The sequence below is a fragment of the Empidonax traillii genome, unplaced genomic scaffold, assembly GCF_003031625.1.
Source record: "Empidonax traillii isolate 1590-97213 ecotype Southwest subspecies unplaced genomic scaffold, ASM303162v1 scaffold887:size345335, whole genome shotgun sequence".
Classification (NCBI taxonomy): Eukaryota; Metazoa; Chordata; class Aves; order Passeriformes; family Tyrannidae; genus Empidonax; species Empidonax traillii.
Window position 1 is genome coordinate 123917 of NW_020956080.1, and position 17093 is coordinate 141009.

General features: G+C 45.3%; 2 protein-coding genes across 3 annotated transcripts; one reads left to right on the forward strand and one right to left on the reverse strand.

Annotated features, from left to right (window-relative positions):
- Nucleotides 1-630: 630 nt before the first annotated feature.
- On the reverse strand, nucleotides 631-5804 carry HSDL1 (hydroxysteroid dehydrogenase like 1). 2 transcript variants are annotated; one of them, XM_027902538.1, is made up of 5 exons: nucleotides 5765-5804; nucleotides 4785-5020; nucleotides 3716-4161; nucleotides 1764-1991; nucleotides 631-856 (listed from the first exon to the last, which is right to left on the reverse strand). In XM_027902538.1, the coding sequence occupies exons 2-5, from the start codon at nucleotides 5002-5004 to the stop codon at nucleotides 755-757; spliced, it is 996 nt and encodes a 331-aa protein (XP_027758339.1). In that variant the 5' UTR covers nucleotides 5005-5020; nucleotides 5765-5804; the 3' UTR covers nucleotides 631-754. The 2 variants fall into 2 exon arrangements, with proteins under 2 accessions (XP_027758339.1, XP_027758340.1); XM_027902539.1 differs by lacking the exon at nucleotides 5765-5804 and adding an exon at nucleotides 5743-5761.
- A 170-nt stretch (nucleotides 5805-5974) lies between these two features.
- Nucleotides 5975-16169, forward strand: DNAAF1 (dynein axonemal assembly factor 1). Its single transcript, XM_027902547.1, has 13 exons — nucleotides 5975-6113; nucleotides 6750-6869; nucleotides 7340-7475; nucleotides 7943-8034; nucleotides 8622-8843; nucleotides 9583-9749; nucleotides 9999-10120; nucleotides 10637-10851; nucleotides 11336-11596; nucleotides 12165-12259; nucleotides 14164-14226; nucleotides 15341-15695; nucleotides 15986-16169. The coding sequence occupies exons 1-13, from the start codon at nucleotides 5990-5992 to the stop codon at nucleotides 16081-16083; spliced, it is 2070 nt and encodes a 689-aa protein (XP_027758348.1). The 5' UTR covers nucleotides 5975-5989; the 3' UTR covers nucleotides 16084-16169.
- The last annotated feature ends 924 nt before the right edge of the window (nucleotides 16170-17093 follow it).

The following is a 17093-nucleotide window of genomic DNA, read 5'->3' on the forward strand; positions in this document are numbered from 1 at the left end:
GAGGGGATAGGGGGATGAGGGGACACGGGGATGAGGGGACAGGGGGATGAGGGGACACGGGGACGGGTGAGGGAACAGGGAGTCCGGGGACAGGGCCGGGTGATGGGTCTGGCTGCTGCAAGGAACAAGTGGGTAGTCCTGGAGACAGGGATGGAAATATCCTAGAGCCTCACCTGTCTCGAGGTTCATTTAAGCCCTTGCTGAAGTTACCCGTGTTTAACCCCCCTTTGCAAACGAGCAGCAGTCAGTGCTGGCCACACAAGCCCTGGTGTTACACTGCACAATGAGGCGCGTTCAGGGCCAGCTGAGGTGCGGGTTGATGCAGACAAACCCCTATGGTGGGTCCCTGCCCGTTCCCCCTCCCCACCTGCTCCCTGTCTTTACAACTTCCTACAGTCGGCTGGGATTGTCTTCTCGAACAGCATCATTTCAGAGGGATTTGGAGGATTCTCAAATTCTGTCAGCTATACAAATGGACATCATGTAGCACCATGTGAGAGAGTCACTTACTGTCAGAAATAAAACTGTACCTGCTCCTGCCCAACCACCTCAATGAGAAAGTGAAGAACATCAGCATTTTGTCGCCCCAGAGGAGCTCTTTAATACAAGGATACAGAAAGGATCCAGGTGTCTAGGTTACATAGCTTGTTTCTCAAGGTATGGGTAAGTCACAGTAAGTCCTCCCAGGTTCATTGCACATCTCTGCAGCACTGATCAGAGTCCAGCACTCGGCACACAGGACCTCTGGACGCCCCTATTTCCCTCGGGATGCCACCGCTTGCTTGCATAGAATCCTGGTGATATACAGGGTGAGCCGTGCCCGCATCCACTCCGGCAGGCGCTCGGCCAGCGCCAGCTGTGCAGAGCCACGCGAGGGGACGGCACAGGGAAAGGAAGGGACACGTTAGAGACATGCCATGAAACAGGCTCAAATCACTACCAAAGCAAGGCAAAACCTGCTTGAACATCAGCACCTAAGCCTTAAATTCAACCCCTTGGGAGTTAAGCTATTTAGCCGTTATGGAAGCAGCACCCACCCCTGAACAGTAAAGTTCTGCAAATAAATCCTAAAGCAGTCTGGACAAGTTCCCAATAGGAATACTGTCCACTGGCTTCAATTGCCACATCTTGCCAGAATTCTTCCCATCTCTTTTATTCCCTTTGGACTAAACCCCACTTCTTCACTTCCTTCTATCAGCCTCATGCTACAGGAAATCAGCAGGCAGGATACATGAGATGTGGCCAATATGCATAAAACAATCTGCCCCAAAAAATGAAAACCCTAACAAATAGAGAATCTGCTTCCAGATAAATTAGAACAAAAGTATGGGGGTTTTTTCCCTGCTATTATTCTATCCTCCCTACCCACCTTTCCCCAGTACAGAAATATGCTCCATGCACTGACTGAAAAAAGCTATTTCTGTTCACAGAAGACAGTTCACCAGTCAGCAACACCCCAAGTGAAATGATACTCTCTGCCCATTAATAAAAAGTTGTTACTTCCACATTTTTGCAGCACATTTCAAGTGGGAATTGGATTTGCTCTCCCATCTTAAAAATAAGCATGCCCAAGCATAATTTTCTAAAGCAGAACTAGTCAGAAAACACGGCAGAGTGCCTTGAAGTCCTACAATACATATTGCACTTTTTCAGAATATGACCAGAGTTTTCATTGAGACTCCTAAGAAAATAAACACTTGATTTATTTCTACATGACAAATAGTTGAATATTTCCACATGAAATATTGAATGAATTCCATTACCAGGATTTCATGCTTCCAGTAACCAGCAGTCCTTGTGGATACCCCAAGAGTAGAAACAGCATGACTTGCATATTCTTCAGCAGAAGGTAACAAGAAAGATCTCTTTGACAGAAAGCTGCTGAATGCTACCATTTTTGTAGCAATTGGGCTTGGGATTAGACTTTGAACAAAAATTCCTTTTGAGGCATACTCCTGATGTATTGCTCTACTGAAATAGTCCAAGTATATCTAGAAAGACAAGAGCAGAGAGACACCTTTTTTTTCTTTTTTTTTTTTTTTTTCCCAAACAATGAAATGTCAGGGCAGTCTTATTAACTTATTAACAACAGAAAAGTTGTAACATACTTAATAAATCAGCTCAATAAATAAAAACTTGAATAAACAGTACAAAAATACGCACTTTTAAGTATTATCAACATTTCTGTGTGTTATTTGTTTGCTGTAAACCTGCCACAGTAGAGCAACTTGCAGGACAAAGTGACTGGTTAACAAAACCTGACAATTTCTGCTTAAAGACAATACAGAAACATTTATTTCATCAAAAAAACACACCTTGTTTAGTTTGGGGGCATTATAGGCAGCTATACCTAGTCAGAAGGCCAAAATAAAGTCCTATTCTTTACTACATTTACAGGGGAATTTTGCTTTCAACTGCCCTCCCCAGACCCCAGGTTAGTTACTTCCTGGGACTCCCTTATGTAGAATTATTCCTTTGTTTATGAGTATCTGCGTTACCTCCTTTAGCTCATTTTACTGTTCCAGAACAACAAAAGCACAAGACTGGTCAGTGGGACTGGTGGAATCAGACAGGACGAGGCTGCCTCAGTCTCATCAGGGCAGCACCACTGCTGCCATGGTGCTGCTGCTGCCCTGCCACACGGCCACTTACCCCTGACAAAGGGCATTTCACAGAGCAGCTTGTGAGCAAACGTGTTTCTGCTCCCCAGCTGCCTCACAAAAGGCTTTCCCAACACTGGGGAAGCATCTTGTACAAATGCTCTTACAAGTGATTTAGGAAAACTAAAGCAATCACTTCAAACACTGTGCATTGTTAGTGCACCCAGAGGCTGAGAACGCTGGAGCAGCTTGTTCTCCCTTCTGTGTTCTGAGGCCAGGCTTAAGACTGGATTGCTGATCTAGGAACTGCATTAATGCTGCCAGCTAAATAAAGGAACTTTGGTCTATTTGGGTTTGTTCCTTCTCTTTCAGTCAAGCTTTTTAATTGTTTTAGTTCAGAGTGCAGTTCCACTCACAAAAGCTGTCCCAGGAGCAAGGCTACAGCAGACAGCTGCCACTGACAGCTGGGAGCAAGGACCTCTGGTGTTTAGACACCACATTTAGGCCAGATCCTTCTACAGCCAGCAGCATGTCACCCAGTGTAAATCCACACCAACGAGAGCATTCACACTGCCAGCATCACCCACCTGCCCCATCCCATTCACTACTGACTGGGCCTTCTCAGGGTGGATAATTATGGGGGCAAAGTTCCTTTCACTTCTCCCCACTATGGTACAATGGTGTAAAAGCCTTCCACCCCCTGGTGTTCAGTGAACCAGTGGCCTGATTTGGCCACAGCCCTGTCATAATGGTGGCTTGAGCCTCTTGCTACCAAATACTGGTGTGTAGGAGACTTGAAGTACGTCTGCACAGTTCAGCTGAATAAGAGAGATTAAATTCTGCCACTCTGCTTTGTGCATCTGAGAAAAGCAACATTTCTCCTAGAATTACTGTTATGCCACAGCTCACACAAAATCAAAGAGCACTGACTTTGGTTCACAGCCCAGCACTGGTGAGGATGAAGAGTTTACTGCATAATACATGTATCATTCACCTCCAATATTTAAACAAATCCCTATTTTGATATCCTTGCTGAAAGTGTTTAAAAAAACCCATACCACAACCACTCTATAATGTTCTTTCCAGTGCATACCATTAATTACACCCCAACTTACTTTAGAGGCTCCATAGATTGCTATCAGTGGTGCTGGCTGACAACAGGCTATAGAAGAAATGTTCACAATTGCCCCTTTCTTCTTCTTTAGCATACCTGGCAGCACAATATGTGTCATCATGTTAGCAGAAGCAATATTTATATGGATCGCGTCCCACAGCACATCCTCAGACAGATTAGCAAAATAGTCCACGCATTCAGCAAATATTCCCACATTATTCACCAAAATCCCAATTTCTCTGTCTTTCAGAGCCTCTTTAATGGCTGGGTAAGGCTCACGGTCCTTGCTGAAATCAGCTACTATGAAATCTGTTTCCACTTTGTACGTTTCAGATATGCTCCTGGACACAGCCTCCAGCTTCTCCTTGTTCCGGCTGACCAAGACAAGGTTGACTCCCCGCTTTGCCAGCTCTTCGGCGTACGCCTTCCCGACACCATCCGTGCTCCCTGTCAGTGAAAACACCAACAGAATAAACAGGGGGAAAGACAGAGCAACCCCAGCCCTCTCTTTGACACTTCTTTCAGTTATAGCTCTGTTCTCTTTTTTGAGATCACGTGGTGCTGAATATGCTGATTTCAAAGCCACAGCATTGAAGACAACGTTGTCAGTAGCCACCTTCTGCAATCCCCCTCATACAAGTTCTATAGTTTCTGCGGCAACAAGAGAGAGCTCAAAGCACAATCTTAATGAAAGGCAGAGATGTCAGAGCTACAGGACTCAAACTGTGCTGAAGAACTACAGCACATATGAAAACACCATAGCAAAGAAAGGATCTCATCTGCATCTGTCTGCACTTGCAGGTGTTCATGATGCACCTTGTAAATTTTGGGGAAAATTGCTGTAATTCTTTCTCAGCAGTCAGTCAAATCACTTAGCTTGTCCATATGCTGAGGAACTGAACCTAGTAAGGCAATGAACAACAGCCACTCAAGCAGGTTAACCTGCAACCAGAGGTAATACAGGCCCCAGGCTGTGACATAAGCTCACCCAGCAGCACAAGCCACAAGTCTCACAGTACTGGCACAGTATGTTACATAAACATAGGTAAATATGACGCTTCCTCCCTTACCAGTGACCACGGCCCATTGCCCATACTGCTTGACGAGATCAACCTCACAGCCCAGCCTGGGCATAACATGCCACCGGAGCATGCTGTAAGCGTCAAAGGCCAGAGACACACACTTTCTGACGGTGTACCAAGCTCCAACAAGAGCCAGGGCTTCCATGTAGAAACTGCAGGAACGACTGATCTCCCTGTACAAGAGGGAGAAACGATCCACCGCTGCCATGGTGATCACAAGCCTGAAAAAAAAGAGACACAGGCAATTACAACCGGCTCTTGGGCCGTGCAAACTCTTCAAACTGAATGGATAACCTTTGAGATTCACCATGTTACAGTCTGAGCACTGCTTCGATACAGAAAACCCACAAGCCAGCCTGCTAAAATTTAAGTATCACCTGCCATCATCCTCACTGATTTAAGTACTCTTTAGCTCTTGTTCTAGTATGTCTAGCTATTAACCAGTTCTTAGCTATTAACCAGTTCTACTGCAATGACACTGATGGACGACACACCAGAAACAAAACTATGCCGAGCAGGGGAAGCTCAACGCGCCAGAACTAATTTTGGAAGACCAAGGAGTTCCTGCAAGGGAGGCAAGGACAATCAGCAGGAGAGAGCTGAGAAGCCAAAAAGCTACACGGGGAGGCAACGCAAGCTCCGAGACAGAACCTCACTCCCAGCGCATCTCCCGCTGCCCCCGAACGCCCTCACGCCTTTTACTGGGCAATATATCTCTAAACCAAGCACAAAGCCCAGCCGGTGCCGCCGCCGCCGCCGCCGCCTCCCGAGCAGGGCCCGATCCCTCGGGCCGCCACACCCAGCGGCCCGCACAGACCCGGGCTGCGGAGCCCCTCCGGTACAGCCGGGCCCCCCCTTTTGGGGGGGCCCGGCTGTACCGGAGGGGCTCCGCAGCCCGGCTGTTGCTCCTCACCCTCGTCCCGGTCCCTCTTCACCCTCGTCCCGGTCTCTCCTCACCCTCGTCCCGGTCCCCCCTCACGCCCGGGCCGGTCCCTCCCGCCGCCGCGCGGGGCCTTGTGGGCCGTCGCGCGCGCGGTCGCCATGGCGACGGTCCCGGCTGTGGCGGCGGCGGCGGCGGCGGCGGGGCCGGGTCGGACCGGGCCGGGCCGCTCTGCTCTCCCACCCCTTGCCCCTGCCGCAAAAGTCGGGGTTTTGCCCGCAAAACTCAGGCCCTGACGCGGGGGGCTGCGGGAATGGAAGCGCCCGCCTCAGAGCGGGACGGCGGCGGAGGGGAGGTGGCAGCGCCTGAGGCGCCGCCGGGCGACGGCACAGCCGGAGCTGCCCCCGCGGAGCGTGAGGGCAGAGCCGGCAGCGCAGGTGAGCCCCGGGCTGGCTCGCCAGGACCGGCTCGGGACACTCTGGCCGGCGCAGTGTGCAGACATCGTCTGCTGAGTGCTCATCTGGATGCCAGAGGAGGCTGTGCTTTCTCCCAGCAAAGCCCCTGGAAATCCTGCCATAACTGAGGCGTACTCAATTGCTACCTGCCTGTACCTTTTTTTTTTTTTTACCATTACCTCTGTTCCTTTACTTTCCGCTTGCTGGAGAGAGAACTTTTTCGCGTGTTGTGATCTCCCTGCTGGCCTGAGCTCTAAATCACAGAGCTGATATCGCAGAGTGTGGGTCAGGCTGGAAGGGACCGCAGTGGCCGGGACCATCTGGCCCAACTCCTGCTCAGGCAGCGCCATCCCAGAGCACACGGCACAGGATTGCATCCAGGCAGTTCTGGAATATCTCCCGTGAGGGGCACTCCACACCCTCCTGGCTGATCTGTCACCCCCACAGTAAAGAGGTTCCTCCTCATGATCAGGTGGAACATCCTGTGCATCACTTTCTGCCCCTTGCCTCTTGTCCTATTAAACAAGCCCCATTATTGTGTCTCAATTACAATCCTATTTAAATGAGCTGGTACAATCACCTTGTTCGTACTCTCTTTTTAAGTGTACGGTCTACAAGTGCAACTAGAAGGTCCAGAGCAAGATTCTGAAGAGAGAAATATTGAAACTGCAGTTAATCAGTGTAAAGACAGCGTGAAGGAGTGTAGCTCTGCAGACACCTTCCAAGGAGTGCCAAAGGGTAAACCTGTAGAAGAGCTAAAAGACAGTGCTTGGGATGACTTAGATACACCATTACCATAGTCTCTCTACATGCAAAGTTAAGAGTCTTGTCAAACACAAATTAGTGTTAATTAATTATAATACATGGTAGATGTCTAAGACCGTAAGAACATTGATTTCAGTACTTTATTGTCACTGGATGTTATAATAATCTTAAGACTAGTGAGTATTAATTGACTTCCAGATCTAAAAAAAAAAAAAAATAAATAGCAGATTTCAGCAGTTAAATTTGCTACTACTTATTTTATACTTTGCCTTCTAAAAACACTAAGTTTCATTAAAATGGTCAGCAAAAATCTTGGTTAAAACCCTCCTCTTCTTGAAGTTCACATTCAGGTGCTCTTCAATATTTCTGTAAAGTAGTTGGCAACATGGCACATTTTCCCTACCCTTGCTATTAAATTGCAACTCATTTTCTTACCTACAAAGATGTTAAAACTCAAGAGAAAGCTGTCAACTGCATGTCCAGAGCAGGCCAGCGGAATGAACAAAAACCAGGCGTTGATCAGGAGTCTGTGACCAGCTCATCCAGCCAAAGGACAGCCGAGAAGAGGGGCTCTGTGAGGTAACACACTGCTTGTGGGTGTGTTTGGGTTAAACCTTGGCAGCACTGAAGTCAGTGGGAGTTTGGCTACTCTGCTTGTTGATCTCAGCTCGGGAGAACAATTTTGCAGATGAACTTGAGAATAACTGATGAATCAGGATTAGTGATATTTCCAGCATCTGTACAGATGTTGGGGTTTTTATGGCCACAGTAGCAAACTGCATTCTAACCACGTGAGGTAGTCTATTTAGTGGGTCTGGAGAAAATTGTGCAAACTCACATCAAACAGGTAGAAATGAAAAGCCACTCTAAAAAAAACCCTACTGCTTTTTAAATTTGGAATGTAGTTTTGAAGGCTGTAGCTCTTTCTATTGCATGACAGAACTATTCATTGTGTTGCATTGGAATCTGTAAGGAAGCAAAAGATTTCAGAATGTGCACTGAAATACTTTTTTTTGCTTTGCTTCTGCTTCCTGTTATTATTTTAGAATGACAAAAAAGACTCTGCTGGACATCTGTAAACAGCAGAAATTATACTGGACCCCCTACTTAAATGATACGCTTTACTTGCATTATAAAGGTAAGATGTGGACGTGACTGTTTGGATTTATCATTCCAAGTGGCATTTTAGCAGAGAATCTGTTTCTTGGCTCACTGAAGTAAGATATCTAGTCATTCTTTTAAATTAAAAACGTAACTTAATTTTATATAATACTGGAATTGGGAAACAAAATGAAGGTAGAAACAATATGAAGGTAGAAAAATAAACTGATTATACATCTAATTCACTTCGTAGAGTCATTCAAGGGATCAGTAGGAATCAAGGGACATATTTTTGGTGTTTTTTCTTAAAACAATAGCCTCTGAGAAATGTCTTAAAATACTGGTCTGGGTTGCATTCAGAAGAAAATATATGTAATTAGGACATGCTGCCTTCTGCATTTGGCCTTGTTCTTACCATGTGTTATTTAGAATGAGAACCAGAACAGGTGCTGGGGTGGTTTTGCCCTGGATGGGCCAGGAACAGTGCCATTAATTCAGAGGAAACACTGTCAGTAGGTCCAGCACGAGTGTTCTCACAGGCTGCAGCAGCTCTGCTTCCATGGCATTGACTCTTCCAGAGAGCCCCTCTCAGCCATTTCATTTTCCAACCTCCTTTCCCTGCAGGATTTGACCGCCTGGAGAATCTGGAGGAGTACACGGGCCTGAAGTGTTTGTGGCTGCAGTGCAATGGCTTGAGGAAAATCGAGAACCTGCAGGCTCAGACGGAGCTGCGCTGCCTCTACTTGCAGCTCAACCTAATTGAGAAGATCGAAAACCTTGAGCCCTTACAAAAGCTGGACTCCCTCAACATCAGCAACAACTACATTAAGACCATTGAGAATCTCTGTAAGAACTGTGGGTGCAATGTTTTAACCTTGGCCAAGCCCACGTTCCTAAGCTCTGACTGAGCTATTAGCAGTGGCACTGGTTGCAAGGGATATTTTTATTCATGATAGACTTTTGCACAATATCCCACACCAAAGTCCACAGGGCTTCTGCTGAGGAGTCAAACCTGTGTATTTGCAAATTAAATAGATGAGAACGTAGGAACCACTTTCACGTGGATACCTAGAATAATTAAGTAGTGTTTTAGAATAATTAGGTAGTGTTTTCCTCACTTCTTAATACCATCTCAGCCTTATCAGTGTTGCAGACAGGCTGACAATCCAGCTTACTTTACAGCTAAGGTGTGCTTTGGCAGTTGCAGACGCAATTACTGAATCTCTTATGTCTGCTGAAAGATTTATTCTGCCTGCAGCAGAAATTAAAAAACGATGCCCCTACCTTACCACTTGCATACATTGGGGAATTTTGAAAGGCAACCTCTTGCTTTTGTGTAACTAATTAGTTTGAAATGTGAAGGAAAAACCGCTATCCCAAAACCAAATAGCTGTTTTTCCCAGGGTGAAGAAAGCAGCTTTGGAGGCCTAGCCAAAAAGTGCATGTGGGAGAACACCAAATTTAGAAAAAAGCTCCAAATTCAGTACAATGAGTCTGACCATGCAGTTTTTTACTTGCTCCAGGAAGCCCTCTGTGAAGCAACAACTCTTACCTTTCCTTTCCCTGCCCTGTTGTTGTCCCACAGCTTGTCTGAAGGTGCTGCAGACTCTGCAGATTGCTCACAATAAGCTGAGGACAGTGGAGGACATCCAGCACTTGCAAGAGTGCCCCAGTATTTCTGTCCTTGATCTTTCCCACAACAGCCTAAGTGACCCAAGTATTGTAACTATTCTGGAGACCATGCCTAATTTGGTAAGCCAGACACAGCTGAGGGTTCCTACCATGTGTGTAGGTGAGCCCCATGAGGTGGTTTTGTTGGGTAGTTCAGGCATTGTTCTAAAAAAAAACATTATTAACCATTATTTTATTTCTTGTTGATTACCTGTAACACTCAGGATGTTTTATTCACCTCTTGTTTTTGCAATGACAGGGAAAGTGCATGTCCAGAATGGGTTTTTTTTTGCTATTCAACTTTAAAAATTGTTCCCCTTTTTTCTGTAGCATGTGCTGAATTTGATGGGAAACGAGGTGATAAGGAAAATTGCTAATTATAGAAAAACACTTATTGTTCGACTAAAACAACTCACATATCTGGATGACAGACCAGTTTTCCCAAAGGACAGGTAGGAAACACAGCCTTGTTCATTACACAGCAATAAAGATCAAATGCTAATGATCACTCACACAATTCTTGTCAAAACTGTCATGGAAGGAAAGGAAGACTGACCAGTAAAGGTGGGTGACTTGGAGGACAGAGGTATTGTATTAGAGAGTTCTACATCTCACATACCTAGAAAAAAGCAATCTATTTTTTCACAAAATGATTCTTGAGAATGCTCTTATGGCAAGTCTGTAGAGCAGAGGCAGATCCTGATTTCAGCAGAAACTGAGCAGGTGTCTGGAAGAGCCAAGCCCAGCCCACACCAGTCTCTGGTGCTGTCATCACCAGCATCTGGCTATATTTATGGGTTTTGTTTCAGTTCCACATACAAGATGAGATACACATTCATCCCTGTTGCATAAGGGACTGTCACTGCTAAATGCTTTTTTTTCTATTTTCAAGCTATTTTAAATTTCTCTCTCATTGCAAAGATGGGCTTCTCTAGCTGCATTACAGTGAGCTTTTGTGCTTTCATTAGAGCCTGTGCAGAAGCCTGGGCTGTTGGAGGGCTTGAAGCTGAGAAAGCAGAAAGGGAAAAATGGGAAACCAGAGAGAGAAAAAAAATCCAAGATAGCATCGATGCGTTAGCAACCATCAGGCAAAAAGCAGAGGAAAATAAAAGGCAAAAGTGCATGGAAGAAAGAGATACAAGTGCAAGATGTGGAAATGGAGATGCAGCAGATGCCCTGGAAGGTTTGTGCTGACAATTTTGGGAGGTGTCTCCGACCACTTCAACTTGAATGCGCAGAGGAGTCTTTATCTGGTTTTTTTTGTGTTGACTAATAAGTAAAATTTTTTCTGCAAGCAAGTGAATTGCACAAAGGAGAGGATAAGCAGCACTTGTTGCTGATTCATCAAAGTCCTCAAGCCTATATTTAAATACGTAGTCAGCTGGGAGTCTTTTCAAAGTTAACTGTAAGGACCAGCCAGTTGTTCACTACAGTGTTTTCTCTAGATGATTTTTTTTTTGCTGGGGAACTTTATTTGCTGGGGAGGTGAGATGGGAAAACCCACAACAGTGCTGCAGTCTTGGGAGGACTCCTCAGCCACAAATAGCTGCTCAGACAAAGTAGGAGCTTTTGCTGCATATTTTAGGCCAGTGTAGTAATGTTTGGGTATTTAGAATGAACGGTGGTAGACTGACTTAGCAATTTTAATGAACTTGTTTCTTCTGTAGGAGCACCTGAAAATTCAAAAGATGGTGATGGAAATTCTGAAACATCAAAGCCTTCAAATATATCAGAAGAGGAAGAAGCTCAAGAGAAGACTGAGAAATTTAAAAATGAAGGTTTTGATGGTAGTGATGAAGTGATAACACTTCTACCAAATAGGGAAGATAACACAGATTTCACATCTGGAAATATTCCTGCTGGAGTTCAAGAGGGTGTGCAGGAACCAGACTTTTACAAATGTGCAAATCTCAACCAGGAGACAGATGGTAAGTGAGGAACCAAACCAAACTGAGGGTGCAGTGGTGATGAGCCAAACTCCTGTCTTAGTGCAGCCTCTGTTGATGCACAGATAAGAATATTGCATTGGATTTCCACAGTGACTAAGGCAAATCAAGCAATACTGGATAAAAGATTCTTTAAATACAACAAACAAAAAAATCCTGAGGGCTTAACCTGCAACTTCGGCAACCTAAAGGTGGAACTGCCCTTCTCAAACATGCCAGGTTTAGTGGCTGGACAGGCTGCCCTCGGTGCCATGTGCAGTCTGTCTGCCAGCAGAAGCTGGCCATCCCTCCAGACATGGTCCTGGGCCTTCACACCTGGGAGAATGCTTTTATGGGTTGTGGAATACATTACTGCCAAATGAAAGTATTAATTTACACAATATAAGATATAAGAGAGACCAAGAATGTGATGGAAAGACAAAGTGCTGGGTTCAGCTGGGAATTCTGCCATGGTGCTCAGGTCCCCAGCAGTTTGGTTCTGCAGTGCTTTCCCTTGCAATATGGACATTTCTGTGAGTGAGCTCTCTCCAGCTGATTGTTTGTTCTTTAGATCTCCCAAGAGAGAAGGCCGTGCCTCCTGCAGGGGATGAACCTGCTGAAAGCGAGCAGTCCATGGTGGAGACACTGGAGGAACTTTACCTTGATGTATGTATTGGATTGGGATGTTGGGAGGTTCTCGTGTGGGCACTGTCTTCTCCAAGGCCATTCCTGTAACATCCTGGCCAATGAAACTGTCTGGCCAGGTTCTCAGAGAGCTCTCCTATTGGGAAGAGGAAAAGGAACCCCAAAGGTAAAGTTGCAGAGGTGTTCATTCTGTCCAGTGTAGCATATGTAAAGAATTTACCACTGCTTCCAAAGTTCATTTTGCCCTTAAAAGTTTTGTCCTATAAGTGCTTTTGTCCTATAAATCACCTGAAGTTGACCTCCTATCTCTTTGATTTCTCTGGAGAAGTTAATGAGGGCTCTCATTTAAAAACAAATCACATCAAAAAGAATCCAGTAGATACCTTTGTCCTCTTAAGCAACACTCAAATGAAATATGCAGTTGAAAATGTGAACTATAGCAGAAAAAGCATAAGGAAGAAATGTTACCTACCAGTATCAGTGTTATAAATTAATTCTCAATATGGAACTTGGAGGTTTATTTCCAAGAAAAGCAGGATTATTCAGGTATATAATAAGTAGTTGACATTTGTAGTATGGTCCTGTATTACCTAAGACTGCTGTCTGATGATGCCACATTTAAACATGTTTACCACGCTTAACCCTTGGGAGGACATGGATAGCACTGAAAAATGCAACCTGCCTGCAGAGGAGAACTGCTCAGTGTGTCCTGACAAGGACCCTGCTGCTCCACTGACAGTGTCCCCCTGTGACATAACCAGCAACAACAAACCTCTGACCTCGGGATTTCCCAGAGCACTTCACGTGCTCTTTGATACCTCACCCTGCCATGGTTAACTCTTTGATACCTCACCCTGCCATGGTTAACTCTTTGATACCTCTCCCTGCCATGGTTAACTCTTTGATACCTCACCCTGCCATGGTTAACTCTTTGATACCTCACCCTGCCATGGTTAACTCTTTGATACCTCACTCTCCATGGTTAACTCTTTGATACCTCACCCTGCCATGGTTAACTACTGGCGGAAAAGTCTCATATCTTTGCCATTTCCCAGGAAAAAATACCATGTTATCGAAGGGCTCAACCCACTGCTTCAGTAGAGGGTTTGCTGCTGCTTCCCCCTGTTTGGCTGTCTTTAACAACAGGTTTAAAAAACACAGTGGAGAGAACTGGCAGCAACTCAAAGTATGTACAACACTATTTTCAAAAGCAGCTCTTGCAGGGTCTGCAATAAAGGCTTTACATCTGTAGTGATACTGCAGGAACCCATCATGTGAGGAACTCATCAGTTCAGGGTTTGGTTTTGCCCTGGTGCTCTGTGGCACAAACTGTCACACAAAGAACTCTCCAGCATGCACCCAGGGGGTTTCTTTAGGCTCCTAAACAGTGGGACTATTTTAATTCCACAGAAGAAAAGCCAGGCCCAGATCACACTAATGCACATTTCAGTTCCTTTGTTCTCCTGCCATGTTCAGTAACAGCAAGAGCCTCTCCCAGCAACCAACCTCCTGTACTTACATCACTGCAGATATTCCAAGGAGTCTTAGAGCTGACATAGCAGGGAATGGCTGGGAAGGTGCTGATGGTGAGGAGCCCTGGAGCTGCCCTTGTTCCTCTCCTGATCTGCAGGTGCACCCTGCTGACTGAAACAAGACTAACAGCTATTTCATCTCCCTATTGACCCCAAATTCCACCCACTAACAGTCTCAGATCTTAGGTTGTACTTTTTTAACGCTGTTTTTATAAAGCTGTGACTGCAGGACATGCTGCACTCCCACACCTGGGAGAGGAGCACAGTGCGGTGCTGCTGGCTGTGGCCTCACCCCCTGACATGCACTGCCTTGAAGATCCCAGTGAGCCACAGGGGTCGTGTTCCATGGGTTACAGCAGCTGATCCCTGATTCAGGATCTGTCATTGTTTCAGGAACTGCCTGATTTAGAAGATGTAACCGAATTTCCCCCAGAAGAGGAAATCTTTGTTCAAAAGGTAACACTTGTATTAACTCCAGGAATGAAACTTCCCTGAACAAAAGCACAAATGTTCTGCAAAGTGAGGATAATCTAAGTTGTGAAATGCTGGTCTGGGAGGTGCAATCAGTTATGCATTTACAAACTAAAATGGATGGTTTCAGCAGATCATATCAACTTGTAAATCTTTTTTTGATTTTTATATTATTTTATAGCAAAAAGAGGAGAATGAAAACCTAAGATCAAGTAATGCACCAGTTACATAGCTTTAATTTCTTAGTAATAATATTATAACATGTAATGTTGTAATGAAGACTACTCTTAAAATACACTTCACCAGTACTAATATGCTGCAAAGGACTGACTAGAGAGAACAAAGCACCTGCTGCTGAATAAAATCTGACATTTCAGCTGAAAACACGGAGAGGTTGAACCTCCTCTGCTGCACTGCAGGCCAGTCCTCGTCCACATTAGCACTTTGCTTTGCTCAGACTAATCTTTTAGGCAAAAGCTCAGGAACAGAAACAGAAGGGGCCAAAAGAAGGCAACAAAGACTAAAAGCTTTGCCTCTCATGCCAATCAAAGAATCATCCTGGCCTTGCTGGAGGCAGAGGCTGGTACATGTTCCTACAAGTCTCTCCAAGATAACTTTTCCAAGAGTCAGCACAAGGCAGGGAATTTATTTTCTCTGGTCACAGACTCGTAACAGGGTTGCAAAGTGTCTTGGCCAAGAAAGGCTCCAATTAACAGAAGGCAAGGGAAGGGAACAAGGGATTAGGGAAGGAGTGTGTTAGCAGCTGTCTTGCTCCAAGGGTGCTGAGCTCTCAGCTGAAGACAGGTGAAGATGTCAGCCAGGTTTGCAGCCCACACACTGCTGAACTGCTGAACCAGGTCTTTTGTGAACTGTCACTCCTTTATGGTCAGTTGGTCACTGCAGGCTGAGAAACAGGTGACCTGTGGGCCAGCCATGAAGCAGCAGGGCTGTGGGGGAAGCACATCTTCCCTGCACTGCAGGAGAACAGCACATCACAGCTGGCAACTGTTACATGGATCCAGGCCATGGTTACCCATCCTTCAGCTTTTATATCTGAGAACAGTGTATTTTCAATTAATTACCTTTTCTACCTTTACAGCAGGACTATCACCCAAAGATTGAAATCATTTCTGAAGTGACAAATGACAGCGATTCTGCATTAGAGGAAAACAATAAAAGCATGTTTGAGAAATCACTAGAAGAAGTTCCAACAGCAATTTTTTCAAATGTGTGTAAGAGCCATGAAGAGCACGAAGAGGAGGAGCACTTAAGACCCCTTCTGGAAAGCTTCTTTACAGAGCCTGCTAATTCAGAAAGGCACCTGGAGATAAAAGATAAAAAAGCAACCCCCTTGAAACCCTTGATACAAGAGGTGGTCACTGAGCCCAAGGACCACCTGCTGTTGTCACCAGTCTGCCATCAACCAGATGACCCAAGCCCATGGGAAGAGGATGGTAAGATTACAGTGACTTTATAATCACAGAGAAAAAGGTGGGTGGCACATGCACACTAAAAGTAAGGATCTGTCCAGCTCTTGTTGAAGATTGCTGGTTACAATCACCTCTTCCTTTTATTTCTGTGGGAATCCTAATCAATTAAGAATTAAAATGGTTATTTTTTCTACAGAGGATTTCTTGCTGAGTTTCATTTAAATGGTTTTAAAAAGTTGGGCTCTGTGTTTCTCTTCTCAGTATTAAGGACCAGCAGTGAGTTTGATTTGTCTGGTCCCTCTGTGCTCTGACAGGGAATGGCAGTGATGCCGAAGCACAGGGCCTGGCTGAGGGCGAAGGATGTCCCCACAAAGCACCAGCTGCCAAGGACACTGAGGGGGGATTGGATTAATCCCTTTGGAAAACAGCTGGACCACATCTGGAGCCCAGCAGGTGGCTGACTGCAGGGGAGAACCCCAAAGTGTGGAGCCCAGCAATGGGACCATCAGCACTGACACCACCACCCCCGGCTCCCGGGGCAGGAGGAGGCTCTTCACTGCTGTGCAAACCACTGCTCTGAGGGTAAATCCCAGGCTCCTGTTCTTTGTGCCTTTGCATCCTTCTAGAAGTTACTTAGTTAAGTGTTAATGTCTCAGGTTTCAGTACAGATGTAGTTTCAAAGCAAAATGTTAAACGTATCTGTGATTTGAACTAAATAAAGATTCTGCTTGTAACCACACCCTGTGAGAGGTGGCCTCATCATCAAGGGCTGGCCATGTTTTTGTGACACAACCACCACCACCACATCAGCAATGGCCTAAGCTCTGAGTGACCTCACTTCAGTAAGCCCCACCCAAGTTTAGGAGAGTGTCTTTTTGCATTTTTCTATAAATCCTTAATATTTCGTGATAAATAGAATTGTAGATGTGCACATTTAAAGAAATAAAATATTACTATGGGCTTGTTGAAAAGATGTATCTCCAGTTAGCTGGGCTTAGGTGCCATCTGGTGGCAAGAGAAATGGATCTCACAGCGACACAAAATAATTGTAAAAGCCCTCAGGGAAGACAACACAATTGCTTTAAATTTCAGCCATTTTCCACTTTCCATGGATTAAAACATGCTGGTAAAATCCTTGGCCTCCAGGACAGGGCGGGAGGGTGAGCCAAGGGCCTGTGGAGAACAGGCTTGGCTGAAAGCACCAGCAAAGGAATCTGAAATTTATCTCTGAAAGCAAGAAAAAAGCATACATTTTGTTTTTTAAAAAAAAGGCAGCAAGTGGTTTCAAGAACTACAGATTCCTTTACTCTGATCCTGATTTTATCAGATACACCCACCCTGACCAGCATTTCTGGAGAATTCAGCAGCTTTCTGAGCTGTGCTTGCCACATTTTACACATGAGGTGTCTCCAGCTCCTGTGT

Bases quoted from the DNA above. Each gene is read 5' to 3' on its own strand.
- HSDL1 (XM_027902538.1), bottom strand. From the start codon at position 5,004: ATGGCAGCGGTGGATCGTTTCTCCCTCTTGTACAGGGAGATCAGTCGT. The intron at 4,162-4,784 runs GTAAGGGAGGAA...TTTCACTGACAG, and splicing joins GCAATGGGCCGTGGTCACTG to GGAGCACGGATGGTGTCGGG. The intron at 857-1,763 runs GTAATGGAATTC...GGCTCTGCACAG, and splicing joins ACTGGAAGCATGAAATCCTG to CTGGCGCTGGCCGAGCGCCT.
- DNAAF1 (XM_027902547.1), top strand. From the start codon at position 5,990: ATGGAAGCGCCCGCCTCAGAGCGGGACGGCGGCGGAGGGGAGGTGGCA. The intron at 8,844-9,582 runs GTAAGAACTGTG...GTTGTCCCACAG, and splicing joins TAAGACCATTGAGAATCTCT to CTTGTCTGAAGGTGCTGCAG. The intron at 12,260-14,163 runs GTATGTATTGGA...TCATTGTTTCAG, and splicing joins TGGAGGAACTTTACCTTGAT to GAACTGCCTGATTTAGAAGA.